Below are 17,808 nucleotides of genomic sequence, written 5' to 3' on the forward strand. Positions count from 1 at the left end.
AGTAACGTCAAACAACATCTGAAGTACAAGCGCCTAATTATCGTTGCTTCGCAAAATAAGAATTAAGTTTGAAAAGAATAATAGGACCAGTGGTCCCATGCTAATGAATCATACGTGCACGCCAGCTGCCAAAATCTGCACACGCACACACGTGGACAGAGCGTGTGAATGCACGGACAAAAAACAGTTTAAGACAAAACAACAACTATATATACCTTCAAACAGTTTTGGTAAGTCACTTGGTCAGGCTTCAGCGCACCAATAGCATCATACACTTTCTTGGACCTTTCGATTAGCTCATCCGTTCGCTTGAGGATCTCGTCGGTGGATAAATCCCAGCGCAATTTCACTTCCTTCAATGTAAAAGCCATTTTCCCTCGAGCACTAGATATTAATGTTATTCGAATGACCATAATGCCTCGGTTCTTGAACTTCAAAAGGAAACAACTTAAAAGTCACGTGGTACCGTATCCCAAAATGGCGTCCAAAGATCGCCGCGATCGGTCTTCGTTGACCACAGCAAAGTTATGTATAGGAAATTATGTTCTTGGAGTGACACTAGGCGTTGGAACCTTTGGAAAAGTTAAAAGTAAGTGCCTATTGGGTTTATTTATTAAATTATAGCTTTTGATTGGTCGACATCGCCAAGCGTGATAAATTTCACGTACGCGTACGCATTGAGTGCCCGGGTTGTAATTTGTGCATGCGGAAATATTTCCCGAGACGAAATTGTGTTCATTTGAAGTGAATCGACAAAATGCTGTGACTTGCAGTTTATGGAACGCTGTCTTTCGTTATCTCTTTTGTTTAAGTTATATGGAAAATTGTGTTCTTGTAATAGTTTGACCATTTGCATTGCAATTGTAGCTGGCTAAGTTTACGACATTGACGTTGTTTATTTCTACGAGAACAATGATCAGATTTCGTTTGACAAGTGCCACCAACAGGAAGCACTATTGTTTCTTTTTTAAATAGGAATTTTGTGTTAATCAATGCATGTATTTGTCAGCTGTAATCATTTGTTCAAGATGCGAACTTTGAACTCTAAAGACACATCTTTCTACGTGCATTGTATGAAAGCAGACAAAAGCTGATGTGGATTTGTCTAGCTACATTTAAAAAATCCAGCCACAGTGAATATAAGGTTTTCATGAAAATAAATGAATATAAAAATAAACAATATTGAGGATGAATTAAAAAGCGCAAAAATACTGCACTGCAGTATTTATCAAAAGTTAATTAATGGCGGGTTTTGACTGCTTATTAATCCTAAAACTAAGTTTAAAATACATGTAACAGAAATGAGTTTCCTTACTTGTAACCCAGAATGTCTCTTTGTCAAATTAAAAATTAATTTTTCTCTAAGAGTTTTATGTCTTTCAATCATCTGCTTATTGGGACATTAAGCTGATGAGTGATTAACCCATTGACTCTTGGGGGTTCCCCATTGACGAGTAAAATCGTCTGGCATTAGACAGAGTAAAATACTAAGTATGGCTGGTTTAGGGGTGAATGGGTTAACCCATTGACTCCTAGGGGTTCCCCATTTGACAAGTGAAATCGTCTGGCATTAGACAGAGTAAAATACTAAGTATGGCTGGTTTAGGGGTGAATGGGTTAACCCTTTCACTCCCAATAGTGCCACTTATAGATTTTACTCTGTCCAACACCAGATGATTTTACTCGTCAATGGGGAACCCCTAGGAGTCAAAGGGTTAACCCATTCACCCCTAAACCAGCCATACTTAGTATTTTACTCTGTTTAATGCCAGACGATTTTACTCGTCAATGGGGAACCTCACGGGGGTGAAAGGGCTAAAACAGTGTGATAAAAATGTATAGTTCCTTTAATAGCTTTTAGGTAACCTGTTCCATGTAACATGTCCTTTGTCGAATGAGTAGTAGGAAAATTTCACTGTAAGGCAAAAGCTTCTCACTTGTTGTAGCCCAATCTTTAATTACCAGCAGTCTTAACACAACAGGATTCCACTGCAGACCTTGGTGATTGTACAATGCAGGGTCAGTGATGGTAACCCTTTTCTGAGTTCTGAATTGGTGATAAGTTAATAAGATCTCTTTTCTGCTGAATTTCAGTGGCGGTCCACCAGCTTACTGGTCACAAGGTTGCTGTGAAGATTCTCAACAGGCAAAAGATTAAGAATCTAGATGTTGTGGGAAAAATTAGAAGAGAGATCCAGAATTTAAAGCTTTTCAGGCATCCTCACATTATAAAACTGTAAGTACTTTTATCTTAAGCCACCCAGACTGTACTGTGGTTTTATGACCAGACAATGATTATCAACATATATATAGCAATCTTTGATGTAAACTATGCACTACAGGTATGTACATTACATGTTAAATTTTGTTTCAGGTCAAAATGATTTTAACCTGTTGATTTGTAATTTCTTTTTTCTGGTATTCATTATCTTAAATAAAGACAATTTCTGACCTGAAATCAAATTTAACCTGTAACATGTATTCCTGGCCAATTAGTCTACATAAATGTACATGTATTAACAGTTCACTGAAAAAGATACCAATAATTATTATATCACTCAGATGGTATGCATGCTGTGATTGGCTAGATTACTGGGCCGTATTCTACAGTACGACCCGCTGTGCAGCCTGCTAAATTTAAAATTTTGATAAAACAGTATCTAGCAAGTTTTTCATACTGTTTCCGTGACATAAACTTGTAAAACTGTCTGAATTTGCGGGCAACTCTTTCAAACAGCCAAGAGGATTTAGTTTTTGGGACTTTAACATGGCAATCTTTGTGGCAGTTCAACCCTCCACTTGACTTCTACTAGTTTCCAAGAATATTTATGAGGACATGCTGGATATGAAGTGATAGATAACGTGCCAAGTTGGTCATAATCATTTCATATCCAGCAAACACAAGTAGAATAATAATAATTATTATTATTTTAAATTATTATTTTAAATTATTGTTTTATTGAAAACTCCAGGATCAACAACTCTTCCACTGAAGCATTGATTTCTGCCTCGGTCAATTCCAATCCAAAAAGGCTTTTGTCAGCCAATTTTTTTCTCAGAGCTGCAAAACTGTTTTCAGCTCGCTTTGTTGCTGACACGTTCTTTGACCATGTTAGGTGGAGCAGGTATAAAAACTGATAGCCTGTGTCCGTTGAGCCAATGAAAATGCTGGAAATCTGATATCCGTAGTTCAGTTTTTAATAAATTATTTCATTGAATATCACATACATGTAATCTTTACGACTTTTTTTCAGATATCAAGTAATAAGCACACCATCAGATATATTTATGGTGATGGAGTACGTGTCTGGAGGAGAATTGTTTGATTACATCCTGAAACATGGGAAGGCAAGTACAATAACAATAACCATAAAATAACTTTGCTCAAGTCTTATTAAGAGGTGCAGACATGCTACATGTACATGAAGATGGCCAATAAGTAGTTTATATGACGTTTTAATGTTCTGTTTGGTTTTATTTTTATTTAAATTAACAGCTTGAAGAAAGAGAAGCAAGAAGATTTTTCCAGCAAATTATTTCAGGAGTAGATTATTGTCACAGACATATGGTGGTACACAGGGATCTTAAACCTGAAAATCTTTTGCTGGATTCTCAATCAAATGTGAAGATTGCAGATTTTGGGTTGTCAAATATGATGACAGATGGTGAATTTCTTAGGACAAGTTGTGGATCTCCAAACTATGCAGCACCTGAGGTCATTTCTGGAAAGTAAGTCGGCAACCTACTTAAAGTACAGTACAGTAGTTTACAAGTATGTGCTACATGTTGTCTCTTGGCAGTATGAGAAAAGGAAACAGGAAATCAGACTTCCAGGCAGGAATTATTCCTACTGACCTTGACACTTAAGAGCTCCTTTTCCAAGGGTTTTTGATGAGTTATTCCATGGATGTTTAAATTCGAGTCCCATGTACAGCAGTTTCAATAAAAATTTGAAGATGGTGGCTGGTTTAAGTACATGTAAAGTAACCAACTTGTCATTGCTAAACGGCATGACTATTCCATGACTATACATGTAGCTGTACTAACTAGCAAAAATGCTAACCTTGGGCCTAAACACTATGCTTTCTAAAGATAATGACTAGGCCTAAGGTTAGTATTTTTGTAAGCTTTGGGTTGTTTCAGATATGGAACCCTAACCCCTACCCCTCACCTCCTACCCTCAAACCCCTTACCCCCACCCCCAGAATTGTCATGCCATTATTTAAAGTGAATTTTAATATTGGGTTTGAAAGAATGTGGAGAAAAACAAGCTGACTTCTGAGTGCAGTAGTCAGTGGTTTTCGTCGGTTGTGGGAACTTATTGAAACCTGAGTGCACGTTATGGTTACATAATTGCCTGTTAACCTATTAACTCCTAAACCACCCCCTGTCTGGCGTTAGACAGTAAAATCTATAAAGTCCTACTCCCAGGAGTCAATAGGTTAAACATCTGGGCCCGGTTGTTCAAAAGCCGATTAACGCTAATCCCAGATTAAAAATTAACCAAGGAGTTTATTTGTCTACTCCCAAATACTGTTCAACGCTGGTATTTGGCAAAACTTTGCATTAGAAGAAGTAAATCTTGAAAAACAAAAATAAGCGAAATAAACTTTCACCAAAAAGTTGAAAACATGAAACAAAAGTTTACGCTACTGTAATCCTGGATTAAGTTAATTGGCTTTCGAACAACCGGGCCCAGTACATACAGTACATGTATAGACATTGGTAGATGCAAATTACATGTACTTTATATGAGGCAACGGACATTTTGGTAAGGATTTTTTTTTTTATTTCAGACTTTATGCAGGTCCTGAAGTGGACATCTGGAGCTGTGGTGTGATTCTATATGCCCTTTTATGTGGAAGTGTGAGTGCTGTTTGCACTTTGATTTACATTTATGTGGATAAATACACTTAAACTGACGTGTTGCTTAATTATACTTACTTTTATAGCTGCCATTTGATGATGAGCATATCCCAACATTATTTAAGAAAATAAAAGGTATGAAATAAGTTGCCAGTTGAGATTCTTAACAGTTGTTGTTGTTGTTGTGTCCTGTCGTTTTGTTGATTGTGTTTCATTGGCCCTGAAAAGCCCCTATGGGGAGTGGTCAATAAAGTATTGATTTAGTGAATTGTATTGTATTGTATTTTATGGTATGACTAGCTCCGTGAGCGGGCAAGGATAACCAAATCACTCGCTGCGATTGGCTACCCGAGCGGGCAAGATGGAGCTATCTTGCCCTCTCGGGATTTCTCGCTTGGTCCGGCAAGATCAAAGATCATTTTTTGGTGTTTTAAGTCATATAATAAATCCTTTATTGACCAAGCTTGTTTGGTCAAGATGGCTGGATACTGGCCTTGTTCTTTTTTTGCATGTTTATGGACCTCGACTTCGTCTCGGTCCATAAACACTCAAAAAAAGAACTTGGCCAATATCCAGCCATCTTGACCTCACGCTTGGTCAATAACCCGTATGTATTGTATTCTATTGTATTGTACATGTAATTGTTTTGGTCTTATTTTAAGCATGAATCTGTTTTTTGTTTTGTATGTTGCAGGTGGAGTGTTCTATGTTCCATCGCATCTTTCACCAGAAACAAGTGGTCTGCTCACCTCAATGCTTCAAGTTGATCCAATGAAGAGAGCTACCATGCAACAAATAAAGTGAGTGTTGAATGTAGAGTAACACAAAACCATTGTTGAAACAAGACGAACATACATGTAATTACAAGCTCAATGTAGTTATTGATAACAGTTCGAAAAAGTTACAGTGTGTATAGATCTGCTATGGCTAAGTGGTCCACTATACAAGCTTGGTGTTCTTCATGCATATGTGTCTTGCATTTTGTTATACTCTTGAATGATTGCTTTTACCCAAGTGGTCCCTATTGTTCTCTGGCATAATTTAGACAAAATAAAATGTATAAGTCTCACTATCAGGTCTGAAAGGCCGAAAGCTTTTCCACATGGCAACTACCCTCTATTTTTTGAAAGGTGCCTGGAAACTCATGTCTTGTTTGTAAGAATTTACCTCCCAACCGCCTCAGTGGACGAAACAAATTACGTTCACTCAATGGCACCCCATTTCCATCCAAGAAATACAGCTGATTGATTAAGGACGGTGCCCTATACTGTTGTTATTGCGCATACATTCTGCGCATCTCGAGATACTCGGATTTCCAATTGGTGATGCTTACTAATATAGCGATATTTTTGCGCGGTTTAAAACTATACGGAAAAAGTAGACCTTAGTAAGTACTCTTGGTATCCAAAAAGAAAATTGGGGGTAACCATGCATTTGTCAGAGATAATTAAGCTTCAATTTGAGTAAGAACGCCATACATTGCTTTGTATTTTAAAGCTTTTTACAAATATTATTCATGAATTATCTTTGAAAAATGCACGGTTACCCCCAATTTTCTTTTTGGATTTCAATAACACTTGTCGAGATCTACCTTTCCTGCATAATCACACACCGGGGCAAAAAATTTATATCTTTAATTAGTAGCACTGTCCTTAATTAAAGCAGTGCAGCCCGGTGGTTAGGGCACTTGCCTTGAGATCCCGGGAACCTGGGTTCAAGACACGTTCTGGCCACTCGTTGAATTAATTTTGTTCTAGGAAGTCCATGGTTCTCTTTCCTGGCTGCACTAGTAAATAGCTAACTGGTTTGCCTCTGGCCAGTTGGGATTCTTAAAAGTTGTTCTGTTCAATGCTCATGCAGAGATATTAGCTACATGTACTAGCTACCCTAAAAATCCGAAGGTAAATAATGATACTTACTTTTACTTACTTTACTTTCAATGCTAAAGCTGTATCCAGTCACAGTATTCTGTATTTTAGTTCATTTATGTGCACTTTCTTATCGTGAGGCTGTTTTTTTTTTTTGTCTTTTCAGAAACCATGACTGGTTTAGGAAAGATCTTCCTGTCTATCTCTTCCCATCATCAAAATTAGAAAGTGACATTATTGACCAAGAATGCCTGGCACAAGTCTGTGAGGTACATGACTAAATTGGAGATCTTTAATTACATACAAAATCATAAAAATTTTGCGTCTTTTATCTCATATTTTCATCCCAGATATCCACCATTAGACGCGGCTCTACTGTGTAAAACACAGTAGGGGTTTCATGTGAGGCCAGGGGCCTGTTTCTTGAGAGTCCCAAAAACTTTTCGCACCCAAAAAGCCATTGTGAACCTGTTCAGGAAAGCTAATCTTTTAACATGATTTCAAGATAACAGATTGTGAAGTTTGATGACTTAAAATTAATCCTCTCCATTCTTGAGATACAGAGGGAATTGTGAGACATAAAAATGGCCCGTAATGTTTGAGGACTTTCGAGAAACAGGCTCCAAAGGTTTGTACATGTAGGTTTTGTTTTTAAACTTAGTGACCTGACATCTACAGTACATGTAGTGTAAGTCACTGACTGGAAAACAAGAAGGACAACAAGATGAACAATTCAAAGAATAATAATACTTAATATAATGCAGGGATGGCACAGTGATGAGAGTGCTCGCCTCCCACCAATGTGGCTCATGTTTGATTTCCAAACTCGGTGTCATGTGTGAGTTGAGTTTGTTGGCTCTCCACTCTGCACTGAGAGGTTTTTTCTCTGGGTACTCTGGTTTTCCCCTCTCCTCAAAAGCAACATTTGATTTGATTTGTGTTAATTTGTTGATTTCAGTTAACAATGTCCCCAATTAGTGTTCCAGCACTAGAAGACTAGACACTTAAATAAAGTTCCTTTCCTTTATTTTGCCCTTGTTTTTAAGATGTTCATGTACATGTAGTAAATTTTTATAACTGTTCTATAATAAATCATCTCTCACCAGAAACTGAACTGTCACGAAACTGATGTGAGATGGGCAATTAAGAATGGTGATCCACATGACCAGCTGAAGATTGCTTATCACCTTATCCTAGACAATAAGAGAATGAAAATGTTAGGTAAGTACAGCTGTAACTGTACCAGACCTAAGCTAACAAATTGAATGCAAATTATTTTGTTGTGCACATGATATACTGTACAAGTACATTGTACACTGCCACTTTTTAGGCATTAACCCATTGACTCGCAGGGGTTCCTTGTATGGCCGGTTCATGCCAGCTTGGGAGTTAAAGGGTTATTAACCCATTGAATCCCAGGGGCTCCCCATTGACAAGTAAAATCATCTGGCATTAGACAGAGTAAAAAAAATTAATACTAAGTATGGCCGGTTCAGGCCCGCTTGGTAGTCAAAAGGTTAAATGTGCTGTGGCTCAAGTCAGGGTCAACATTGTGATTGCTGTCCATAAAGAACCAATATGTTGTTTGTCTGAGACAAAGTGATTGTGTCTTAACTTTGGTATGTTATTGATTACTTACATGTATAAGCATGATCTTTTGTTTTAGAGAAAATTTTCCTTTCTTTCAGCTTCCATAGGGGAGGGGAAACATGTTCAGGATTTCTATTCATCTATCTCACCTCCCATATCTCAATTCCTTGTTAAAGATACAACATCTATTGTAGTAAGTCACAAATCTCATTCAATGACACAATGAAAGCCTATGATCAGATGTGGGTTCAATGTCTGTTTTGCATTTTCCTCTGAGTTGTGTAGCAATTGCTTAAAGGCACACAACGAAAACAAAAACAACAACATTTACATGTAAAGACTGGCGAAAAGAACTACTGCAGTCACAGTTGAAAATTAATCAAGATGAGTAAGTAATAATTAGATAGTATTGTGCTCAGAATGAAAAACTTATACTCATAGTCATCCTTGTCCTTTGATCTAAAGGTCACAAATTACACAAATTCAGGGGTCATTATACCAGAACAGATCATAGGTTTTGTTGACTTCAATAATTAAATTTTTTCTAGATTTGTGCCCTTATGGTGCATGTTATACAATTCTCATTTGTGCTGCATTTATCAAACAATATTTTCACTTTAGTAAAACACACAGGTGATTATACAAAATCGCGCGCTCTCATTGGCTCGCTATCTCGGATTATCAGCCGATAATCACCTCGACGGACAAAATGGCTGCCAGTAGTCCTTTTGCCACTGTAAGTGAAGATGATTTCGCGTTGAAATGTTTTTTTTTTTCTTTTTTGAAATAATCACCTGTGTATTTATACTAAAACAATTATTCGCCTCAGGCTGAGTGATTATCGGTGAATATTCACCTCGACTTCGTCTCGGTGAATATTCACCGATAATCACTTCGCGTTCGGCAAATAATTGTTAAGTAGTCTCTGTATGTTACAATATTGGTAATCGGTCTAGAGTTCTTTCTTCTTGCTCTGTTGTGAGTGCTTGCCTTTTTCAGGCCATTGCAGTAAGCTTTTGACTATCAGTCTGGCAATGGATTTCCACTTATGCATCTGTTGCAGGAATGTCACATGTTATTCAGAAAAATAATGTTTGTGGTTTTTTTACTTCACTAGACTACAACTGCTTCAAACGAGGGTTCCTCGGGTCAGTTTGATGTGTCAAAAACTGGCTCAGGTGTCCTCCCTACAACACCATCAAAGAAAATCCCGTATGTCAGGCTTGCACTAGGAAAACGACCCAAATGGCATTTAGGTAGGTTGAAACTAAACCAAGTTGTCTTTTGTAGGTTTAAATGTTATTGATCTTCTTCAATACTAGCAGTAGTGCTGTGTTATTTTGTCGTCAGTCTTCTTCATGGAACTAAAAATTGGCACCACTGTGTGTGTACATGTATAGTTCAATGGACATTAAACTTGTTTTTGTGTAGGAATAAGATCACAGAGTAAGCCAAATGACATTATGGGAGAAGTTTATCGTGCAATGATGACCTTGGGTTATGTAAGTACAATTATTATTGAAAGTGAACTTCTTAATGTGCCACCCCTGACCCACCTTTGCTTAAAAAACTACTCCAAGTTTTCTTCCTTCCTCCCTTGTAATCCTCCATCCTTCCGCCATCTTCCCTTTCTTCCTTTATTCATTCACTCAGTCATCCATTCATTCATTTGACCATTCATTTGTTTGTTCATGTGTTTGTTCATGTGTTTGTTCATCCATTCATACTTTCTTTATTTCCCTTATTACTTTCTTCAAAGACAATGTATAGGATTCAACTCTGGGTTTTTTTTTTTTTATGCATGTGGGAGCGCTTGTGTAGGATTACTTTGCCTCGTAGAAGGCAGCCCAGGTAGGATTCAAACTTGGTATCCCCTCTTTCAGAGGCAAAAGTAACAACCACTAAACCACGGACGCACTACCCAACTGATTAACGAGGAAATGTAGTAAGGAATTGTGTGCATGACAGGAAACAAGTTTTTGTGTTTCCGTTGCACGCAATGCAATATCCGGTCATCGTACATGTATGACTCGGTAACACATCTTACTGGGCTAATAACTGGGCATTGTTTAAAAAAAACTATTTTTAGATACATGTACCATCATATAAAGTTGTAAAGCATTTGTTTTAAACTGGTTTTGATTGGAGAGATCGCCATTAACAACAGTTTTAAATGTGAATACAAATTCTACGATCGCACTTTGAATGTGGACTTTGGACTTCAGACTATGGAATTGAACAAAGTAAATTCCTTCTAACAGAGTGTAGGCTACCTGTAGGCTGCCTCTTGTTGATTTTGTAAGAGTCTCCGACAAAATAAAAAATCTTACACTCGGTATTTTATCTTTTTTTTTTTGTTTGCTAGGAATGGAAAATAATAAACCCTTTTCATCTTAGAGTGCTCAGTCGGAACAAAATCACTGGAAAGTTTGTGAGTGCATGTATTGTGGTATCATTATTTAGTATCACCCAACTAGTGGACCAATGCAAATCCTGCTACTAGAGGACCATTAGTAATAGTCCTCGAGTAGCAAAAAGCATGATGCTTTCTTTCGTTTTATCCCCAAATAAATATCTCTTCAACTTGCATTTGCTAACTTTATTATTGCTTTTCTGTCCGACTAGTTGGGTGATACTAAAACAATTAGACCCTTCGCCCTCAAGTTCCATGGGTAAATAGCCCATTCGGCTTCGCTTCATGGGCTATTGACCCGTAGCCTGCAAGTACGGGTCTAATTGTTAAGTATCATTATTTTAACACCAATTACATGTATAACCTATTAAGTAGCTTTTGTTTGTGCTGCATGCATACATGTATGGTTTAAGTAAAATCCAATAAGCTGGTCACCATACATTGATAGTGTTGGGTAAATTTGTTTACTAAAAGTTTGAATGTCAGTTAACGCATTCACCCCTCAGTCACCCTAGGACACCCCCAGTTGAAGATTTAAATCGTCTGGCATTAGACGGAGTCTCACTCCCAGGAGTCAATGGGTTAAGCTCAACCTTAAGAAGAGAAGGTCCTTTCGTACTCTCTTCTATTGAACTTACAGCTGTTAGCTTGTAACTGATTTCAACTAAAGCTGCAGCATTCATAATTTTCTGTGAAATAAAATTATTCACTACTTTGCACAATCTGATAATGCAATCCGTTTTGTGGGGCTCTTTACATAACTTAAGCAATGGACATCCTTCCTGTTCACTGAAGCATGATAGTCAGTCCCAAGAGTAAATAACTTGTATTGTGTTTATGTAAAGAACCCCCCCCCAAAAAAAAAAAATAAATAGATAAATAATAATAATAATAATAATAACGGTCCGATTGCATTATGGGATTGTGCAAGAAGTGAATAAGAGAAAATTTTTGCCAGCAGGTAACTTGCAGTGTAATTGTAGTAGAAAATGTGTCCATTTTGGCATAATTTTACATGTACATGTAGCATTTTTGTTATTATGATATAGTTTTCCGTCATTATTTTCACACCAATCATATTATTATGAAGGAACAATGCATTAAAGACATACATTTGAACTGCAGGAATGAAACAAGTTAAGTATTTTAGATCATAGCAGTTATGAATGCTACTTTAACTGTAACCAAAGGAAAGCCTGAAAAATTCAGCCTTTAATGGGATTCAAACCCGTGGCCACTGTGATACCGGTGCAGTGCTGATCTACCAATTGAGCCATCAAGCCAACTGGCAGATTATCATTTTTTTGTGAGTGCGTAACTGAACCCATCAATGATATGGAGAAGGAACAATAGATTGAAAGAAATACATTGTTCCTTCACCATATGGTCTTTCAATACATTTTTCCTTCACCATATTGTTGACGGACTCAGTTACGTACCATCTCCCAATTGGCTTGATAGCTCAATTGGTAGAGGTCATGGGTTTGAATCTCTCTCAAGGCTGAGTTTGTCAGGCTTTCCTTTTGTTACTGCCTAAAGTACATAACTGCGATGATCTAAAACACTTAACTTAATAATGTTTTTATAGACAGACAGAGGTCTTTGACAGCAAAATCAATTTCTTCTTTAACATTTGTTTAACCATTTTGTTCCTAGACAAAAATTGCCCTCCAGCTGTACCAAGTTGACCACAAAAGTTATCTTTTGGATTTTAAAAGTCTTCCTACAATAGACGTCCCAGATCATCTTGAATCATCCAGGAAATCTTCAGCAAATTCTTCCTACAGTAGCTTGAAAGACTCGGATTACAGTGCATCTCTCCACACACAAGTATCTAATGGGCAACATCACACTATGGAGTTCATGGAAATGTGTGCAAATCTCATCGTTGCACTTGCCTGTTGATATCATTGCTTCGGTTGGAAGTGGTGTAACCAGTGTAGTGTATTGGTATGGATCTTGCAATGTGGTTTCTTTTCTTACTGGTTTTACTACCAAGTCCATGGAGTGACAATAGATAGAGATTTCCCATTCAACAGTTAATTTTGACAAGAACAGTGCCACTTTTCTATCAGTTTAAAGACAATGCCATTTTCTGGATGTGTGGTTCCTGCTTACAAAGATATTGACTGTCAGTAAAAACGATAAAATCTCGCTTTCGGAGATGGGTAAAGAGCAGCTAGGAAAATTAATATGGGGGACAACTCGACCATCCCCAGTGACATTCCTGTGCCTATTTTGCTTTGGCTGCAATGCCCAAGTACATGTACTTAAATCTGTGATGTAAATTGGCTAGTTTGAAATCAGTTGACCTAACATTCTAAGGAGAACAAAACAGCGCTCCAATCCACGTTTTAATACCAATGCTATTTGTAGCATAGACCTTTTTGCAGATACAGCGGTCATTTTGATTTCTATTGTTTCAAATAGCTATTATGGGATGCCCAGGGGGAAAATGGATATTAATTTGCCCCCTGAGCATCCCATAATATCTTTCGAAACAATAGAAATCAAAATGGCTGCCGTATCTGCAAAAAGGTCTATGGCAAAGGGATTGGCAGATACAATGGCCTTAAGTTATAATAATGCATACTCTAACCATCATTAGCCATGTGATGGATAATTAGGGGTATCAGAGTGAAACGTGGTTAACAATTAATTTTTTAAAAATACATGTGGGTGTTGAAGGGATGCATGATAGCCTTGACAATAAGTATGTTCTGAGGACTCTTCCCAACCCTTTGCCACCCGTCATTTTGGATCTCCTACACAAGGAGCTCATATACTTAACCGAATGCTGCTCATACTACACACTAAATAAGATATTCTACAGTTCGAGGTAGTGCGATGTTCATTGTATTTTTATCTGTCTTCTAAACCTGCTACACTTTTCACCTCTTCAAGATAACCAAAGAGGCTATGTGAATTGTGGCACTCGGAAAATAGTGATATCAGGAAGTTTAGGCCCGCAACGTATTTGAGCCAGGGACGGAAATCGGAGGTGAACATTTTGCATGCCACGATATTAGGCTCTACCAGCTTTTCAAACTAATCTTCTCTAATAGTGAAGAGACTCGTAACAATATAAAAATGGTGCTGTCAAGACAAGGTGAAAAAGAAAATAGCTCACTTACGGTTGCCGTTGTTGGCTCAACGTCGCATTAGGCAGCTTAAGATTTTACGACGGCGACGGCAACAACAACGCCTTAAAACAATGATATCATTGGTTAAAAGAACATAAATAATCGTGCTGCACGTGCAGCACGGATTTTAGGACAGATTCTTGCAGTACTCTGCGTAAGGACGACGTGAAATCACCAAATTTGTAGCCTGCGTAGCTGGCGGGATGCGTGTGCGGGCGAGCGGCGGCGGAGCCGCCAATTTCCCTCGCGGGCGAAGCCCGCGAGTGAATTCGCGAGCGGCGAACTCGACTCTTCACCAATCCTCTCACGGCTGAGCCACTCGCTTTCACGGCTTCGCAACCAAATCAGAAGCACTCGCGCACGAAAATCCCGCCAGCTACGCAGGCTACCAAATTTGAGGTTTTGACGACAACGTCAGCATGCAACTGAGAATCTTTCATTCTCTATTCTCACTTTGTAACTGCTCGTACCAATTTATTTTTAGGATACTTCGCCCAAATTGTAAAACGTGAACGAGATAGAATAACCGCGAAAGAATTATGACAAAGCAAAGTGATATTTCGATGTGACGTTTTCGTTGAAGTCGCCGTCGTAGATCTTAAGGTCCCTATTATCGCGTTGAAACGTCAATTACTGCTTCAAGAAAATGCCACAAATGAGGGCACGGTTGTGGCAATTTAAGTGTTCCAGTTTTGTCCCAAAGCTACCCGGCTCCTATTTTTCCAACAGGGATTTTTAAGGGTGGTACATGTATACGAACCTAAGGCTTGGGTTGGGGGGGGGGGGGGGGGTGGAGAAATGTGGTTCCTTTAGGGGATAATTTAGAAGAAACATGAGGTCCTGTTATTTAAAGCTTAGCAAACAGACGTTATTTTTTATACATTAATAGATGCAAGCATTAGTTGTTTACCATTTGCAAACGAAAACCTGTTGGTACTTGGTTTGTTGGCAAAATCATGGGGGAATGCAAACGATAAACAAGTTTTCCGTTTGAAAATTTCGGTAAGGAATTTTGGACTACCTTGCAAGACGTCCCGAAAATTTCGGAAAATTTCCTATGACGCTCAACTAAAACTAATAGCTTTACCATTTACGTTTTGAAAAAGAGTAAGAATTTCACAATGGATAATTATGTGGCTAGGCTAACCATTTACATTCAAACCGAAATTTCCGAATTTTTTTGGTAAATGGTAAACAACTAGTAATGTTTACTTCTTTCTGCAACTTACCATTGTTAGGATCAGACCTGTTATAAGAGAGATACACGACAGACGTAGCGTAGTAATGTTCACAACTACAATACCAGGTATGCATCGAAACAAAACCTTTACGTAAAAAAAGTGCGAACTAACACGGGAAAACAAACAGTCGGATATGCTGCATGTATTGTCTGGGACACAATTCCCTCAAACGTTAAAGAACTAAATGTATACCAATTCTCAAAACAACTGAAACCTCATTTACTGTCAGAACAACATAGTTAAATATAACTTAAGCATATACTCTTTCTTTCTTATTGTATTCTACCTTTAAAATTGCTTCTTCGAAGATTCTATCTCAATTCTTCACAACTTTAAAATCTGGAGAACTGGCTAGAAAATCTTAGGATTCCTTCAGCTCCAGGCTTTTAAGTATTACAAAAATATTATCTTTTCTCTATTTATGCATATGTATGTAATTAAGTACAAAGCGAATAAAGGTGTTGTTGTTGTTGTTGGGAAAAAAAAAAAAACAAACGTTTAGCTGAAATTTGCGTTTTTGCTCAGACCTGCTAACAGTTGAAGAAACTTGTATTTCTATGTGTATTTTATTTTTCCCCCATTCAAGAAGAATAATACAGTTGATGCGTAGACAATACAAAGGCAATAAAATGCAAAGAAGGAATAGAGAAGGGCATAATATAGTGGAAATAATTATGGCCCTTTGGCAATCTTAATAATATTCATTAAATTTTCATAAAATCGTGCAGTTCTCTACAATGAAAAAGTCAAATAATACTTTTTTGGTTTTAGCTCAATTCTATTGCCTATATCTTCAGATATCGAGCAACTCTTAGAATACGAGAATTTTTATGCGGTTATGACGAGCAGCCGTTTGCTGTTTCACGTGACCATTTTACAGTTGTGGCTGTTACCAGGCCTAAGAATGGAAGCGAAGCTGCTGGTGGCCCTGTTTTGATACAAACCTTCATGCTTTTGTAATGTTAATATGGACTAATTAGCGTTACAACAACACAATTTACATGATAAAAGCAGTGAGGTCTGTATCAATACAAGGTCACCGGCAGCCTCGCAGCCATTCATAGGCTTGGTCGCTGAGCAAACAACTGTAAAATGGCCTATTCTATATCCAATTTGAAAAGGTCTCGGAGCTCGGGCATTTTCCAATATTTAAGACTCGTTCGTTTGCAAGGTTAGTATTCCCAAGTTATTTTTTTCAGGGGATTTTAATCCTGAAAAGGTTTTGGAAGAAAATAAAATGTTAATGAAATGCAGTTTTTGCATGGGCGATGGTTTTGAGGGATGGAAAAAGTTAAGTATTGCACGAAAAATCTGTACAGGTATGTTGTAGTATGATCTGTCTGGCAATACTGACCTGACATCGAGCTGTCAACCAAGGCTGGTTTCTGATCTTTAAAGTCTCACTGTGATCGAGAACGTTCTTATTAAAACTCCCTTCCTTTGTTGAAAAAAGCACTCGCAGCTCGCTATTCCGTTTTTGTCTTCGAAGTAGACCTAACGCTAGAAACCTTGGGCTAGTTGTTTAAAAGGAAGAGTAACTTAGGTCGGGGTGTCCTGAACGTTCTGAAGTGAATTGCTTTCTCCTCCAACTCTTTCCTTCTAGAATTAGATCTCTTGTCGCCAATTCACACCGAATTACAGAGGCTGGAAATATAGACGGAGTTTGGCAAGTTCATAAAATTTCCCAAACTCTCACCCCCTGTAGGAAAAATGAGTAATGGAAATTAAATTGATCACCGGTCCTTGAGAAAGATAAGAAAGCTGATGTTTCGATTTTAGCCCTTTGTCAGAGCGAAACCACAAAAGCATTTAGAAACCAACCCCGTAAGTAATCAGAATCGCAATCAGCGGTGGTAATAGTCACTTTGGCGTTTTACTATGCAAGTCTCACAGTTAGAAATTGAATTATCGAGTACGTACCAATATTGGAAATTTTCTGAGTGACCAAGCGAAGAAAAAAGGCCACATTGTATAGCAGTTTGGTGGCTATACTGATATTGGACTTCCCTTTCCTTTAGTTTGTCTGTGTCATTTCCGTTTGATTTCAAGGCCAGATGAAACGGAAAATAAAACAGAAACGGCAAAACGACAGCAAATAGCAGTCCTCTGGTACAAGGGAGCTTGATTAAGGCAAGAACGACGACGGCGACTCTGAGAACGCAAAAACAAAACCCATGAGATTTAATTTAATAGCAAAAACTAAAGCTCTGCACGCCCTGCACGTGCGTTTTGCATTTTGGTAAATTTACAAGCCGTTCTCTCCCTGGCAACGACGTCAAATGACTAATTTGGGGGTTAAAGTGGAGGACGCGAGCACCTAAAGAATAAATCAGTTTCAATTTTATATCTACATCTACAGGTAATGTTATCGTAGCCATCATCGGTCCTAGCCGAAGTTCTCCCCTAAAACGAAGCATCTCTCAGTCGCTCCAAACTACGTAAAAAAGACAGACTTTCATTTCAAATTGGCAGAGGAACATACCCGCGTTGCAGCCTATGAAATTGGTACCACTTTCAAAGGCACGATTTTTCGAGAAGTCAGAAGCATCCCCCTAACGAATCCTAACCTTGAAAGAACTGAAGACGTAAACCTCACCTGACCCCCCAACGGTAAATTCACAAGGTGTGCAACCCGCGTATTTTCCCGCCAAATTTAATGTGAACAGTAGCGAGTTAGTCAGCGAGTT

The 17,808-nt window shown here is 38.1% G+C and overlaps 2 protein-coding genes across 4 annotated transcripts in view; one reads left to right on the forward strand and one right to left on the reverse strand.

Annotated features, from left to right (window-relative positions):
- Positions 1 to 413, reverse strand: part of LOC138024102 (thimet oligopeptidase-like) — a 31,408-nt gene extending 30,995 nt beyond the window's left edge. For both annotated transcript variants that reach the window (XM_068871207.1, XM_068871206.1), the window contains exon 1: positions 216 to 413. In XM_068871207.1, the coding sequence (XP_068727308.1) occupies positions 216 to 413 (198 nt within the window). The remainder of the gene's footprint in view (positions 1 to 215) is intronic.
- On the forward strand, positions 406 to 15,845 carry LOC138024104 (5'-AMP-activated protein kinase catalytic subunit alpha-2-like). Of its 2 annotated transcripts, XM_068871208.1 has the most exons (14): positions 406 to 589; positions 2,095 to 2,236; positions 3,255 to 3,348; positions 3,497 to 3,729; positions 4,797 to 4,866; positions 4,953 to 5,001; positions 5,561 to 5,666; positions 6,901 to 7,003; positions 7,841 to 7,955; positions 8,423 to 8,517; positions 9,442 to 9,580; positions 9,756 to 9,826; positions 10,690 to 10,755; positions 12,394 to 15,845. In XM_068871208.1, the coding sequence occupies exons 1-14, from the start codon at positions 406 to 408 to the stop codon at positions 12,640 to 12,642; spliced, it is 1,716 nt and encodes a 571-aa protein (XP_068727309.1). In that variant the 3' UTR covers positions 12,643 to 15,845. The 2 variants fall into 2 exon arrangements, with proteins under 2 accessions (XP_068727309.1, XP_068727310.1); XM_068871209.1 differs by lacking the exon at positions 10,690 to 10,755.
- Positions 15,846 to 17,808: the final 1,963 nt, after the last annotated feature.

The sequence above is a fragment of the Montipora capricornis genome, chromosome 11 (genome assembly GCF_036669925.1).
Source record: "Montipora capricornis isolate CH-2021 chromosome 11, ASM3666992v2, whole genome shotgun sequence".
NCBI lineage: Eukaryota > Metazoa > Cnidaria > Anthozoa > Scleractinia > Acroporidae > Montipora > Montipora capricornis.

Excerpts from the sequence above, each read along its gene's own strand:
- LOC138024104 (XM_068871208.1), top strand. The coding sequence starts at position 406 with ATGACCATAATGCCTCGGTTCTTGAACTTCAAAAGGAAACAACTTAAA. Across the intron at positions 8,518-9,441 it reads AAGATACAACATCTATTGTA|ACTACAACTGCTTCAAACGA; the intron begins GTAAGTCACAAA and ends TTACTTCACTAG. Across the intron at positions 9,827-10,689 it reads CAATGATGACCTTGGGTTAT|GAATGGAAAATAATAAACCC; the intron begins GTAAGTACAATT and ends TTTGTTTGCTAG.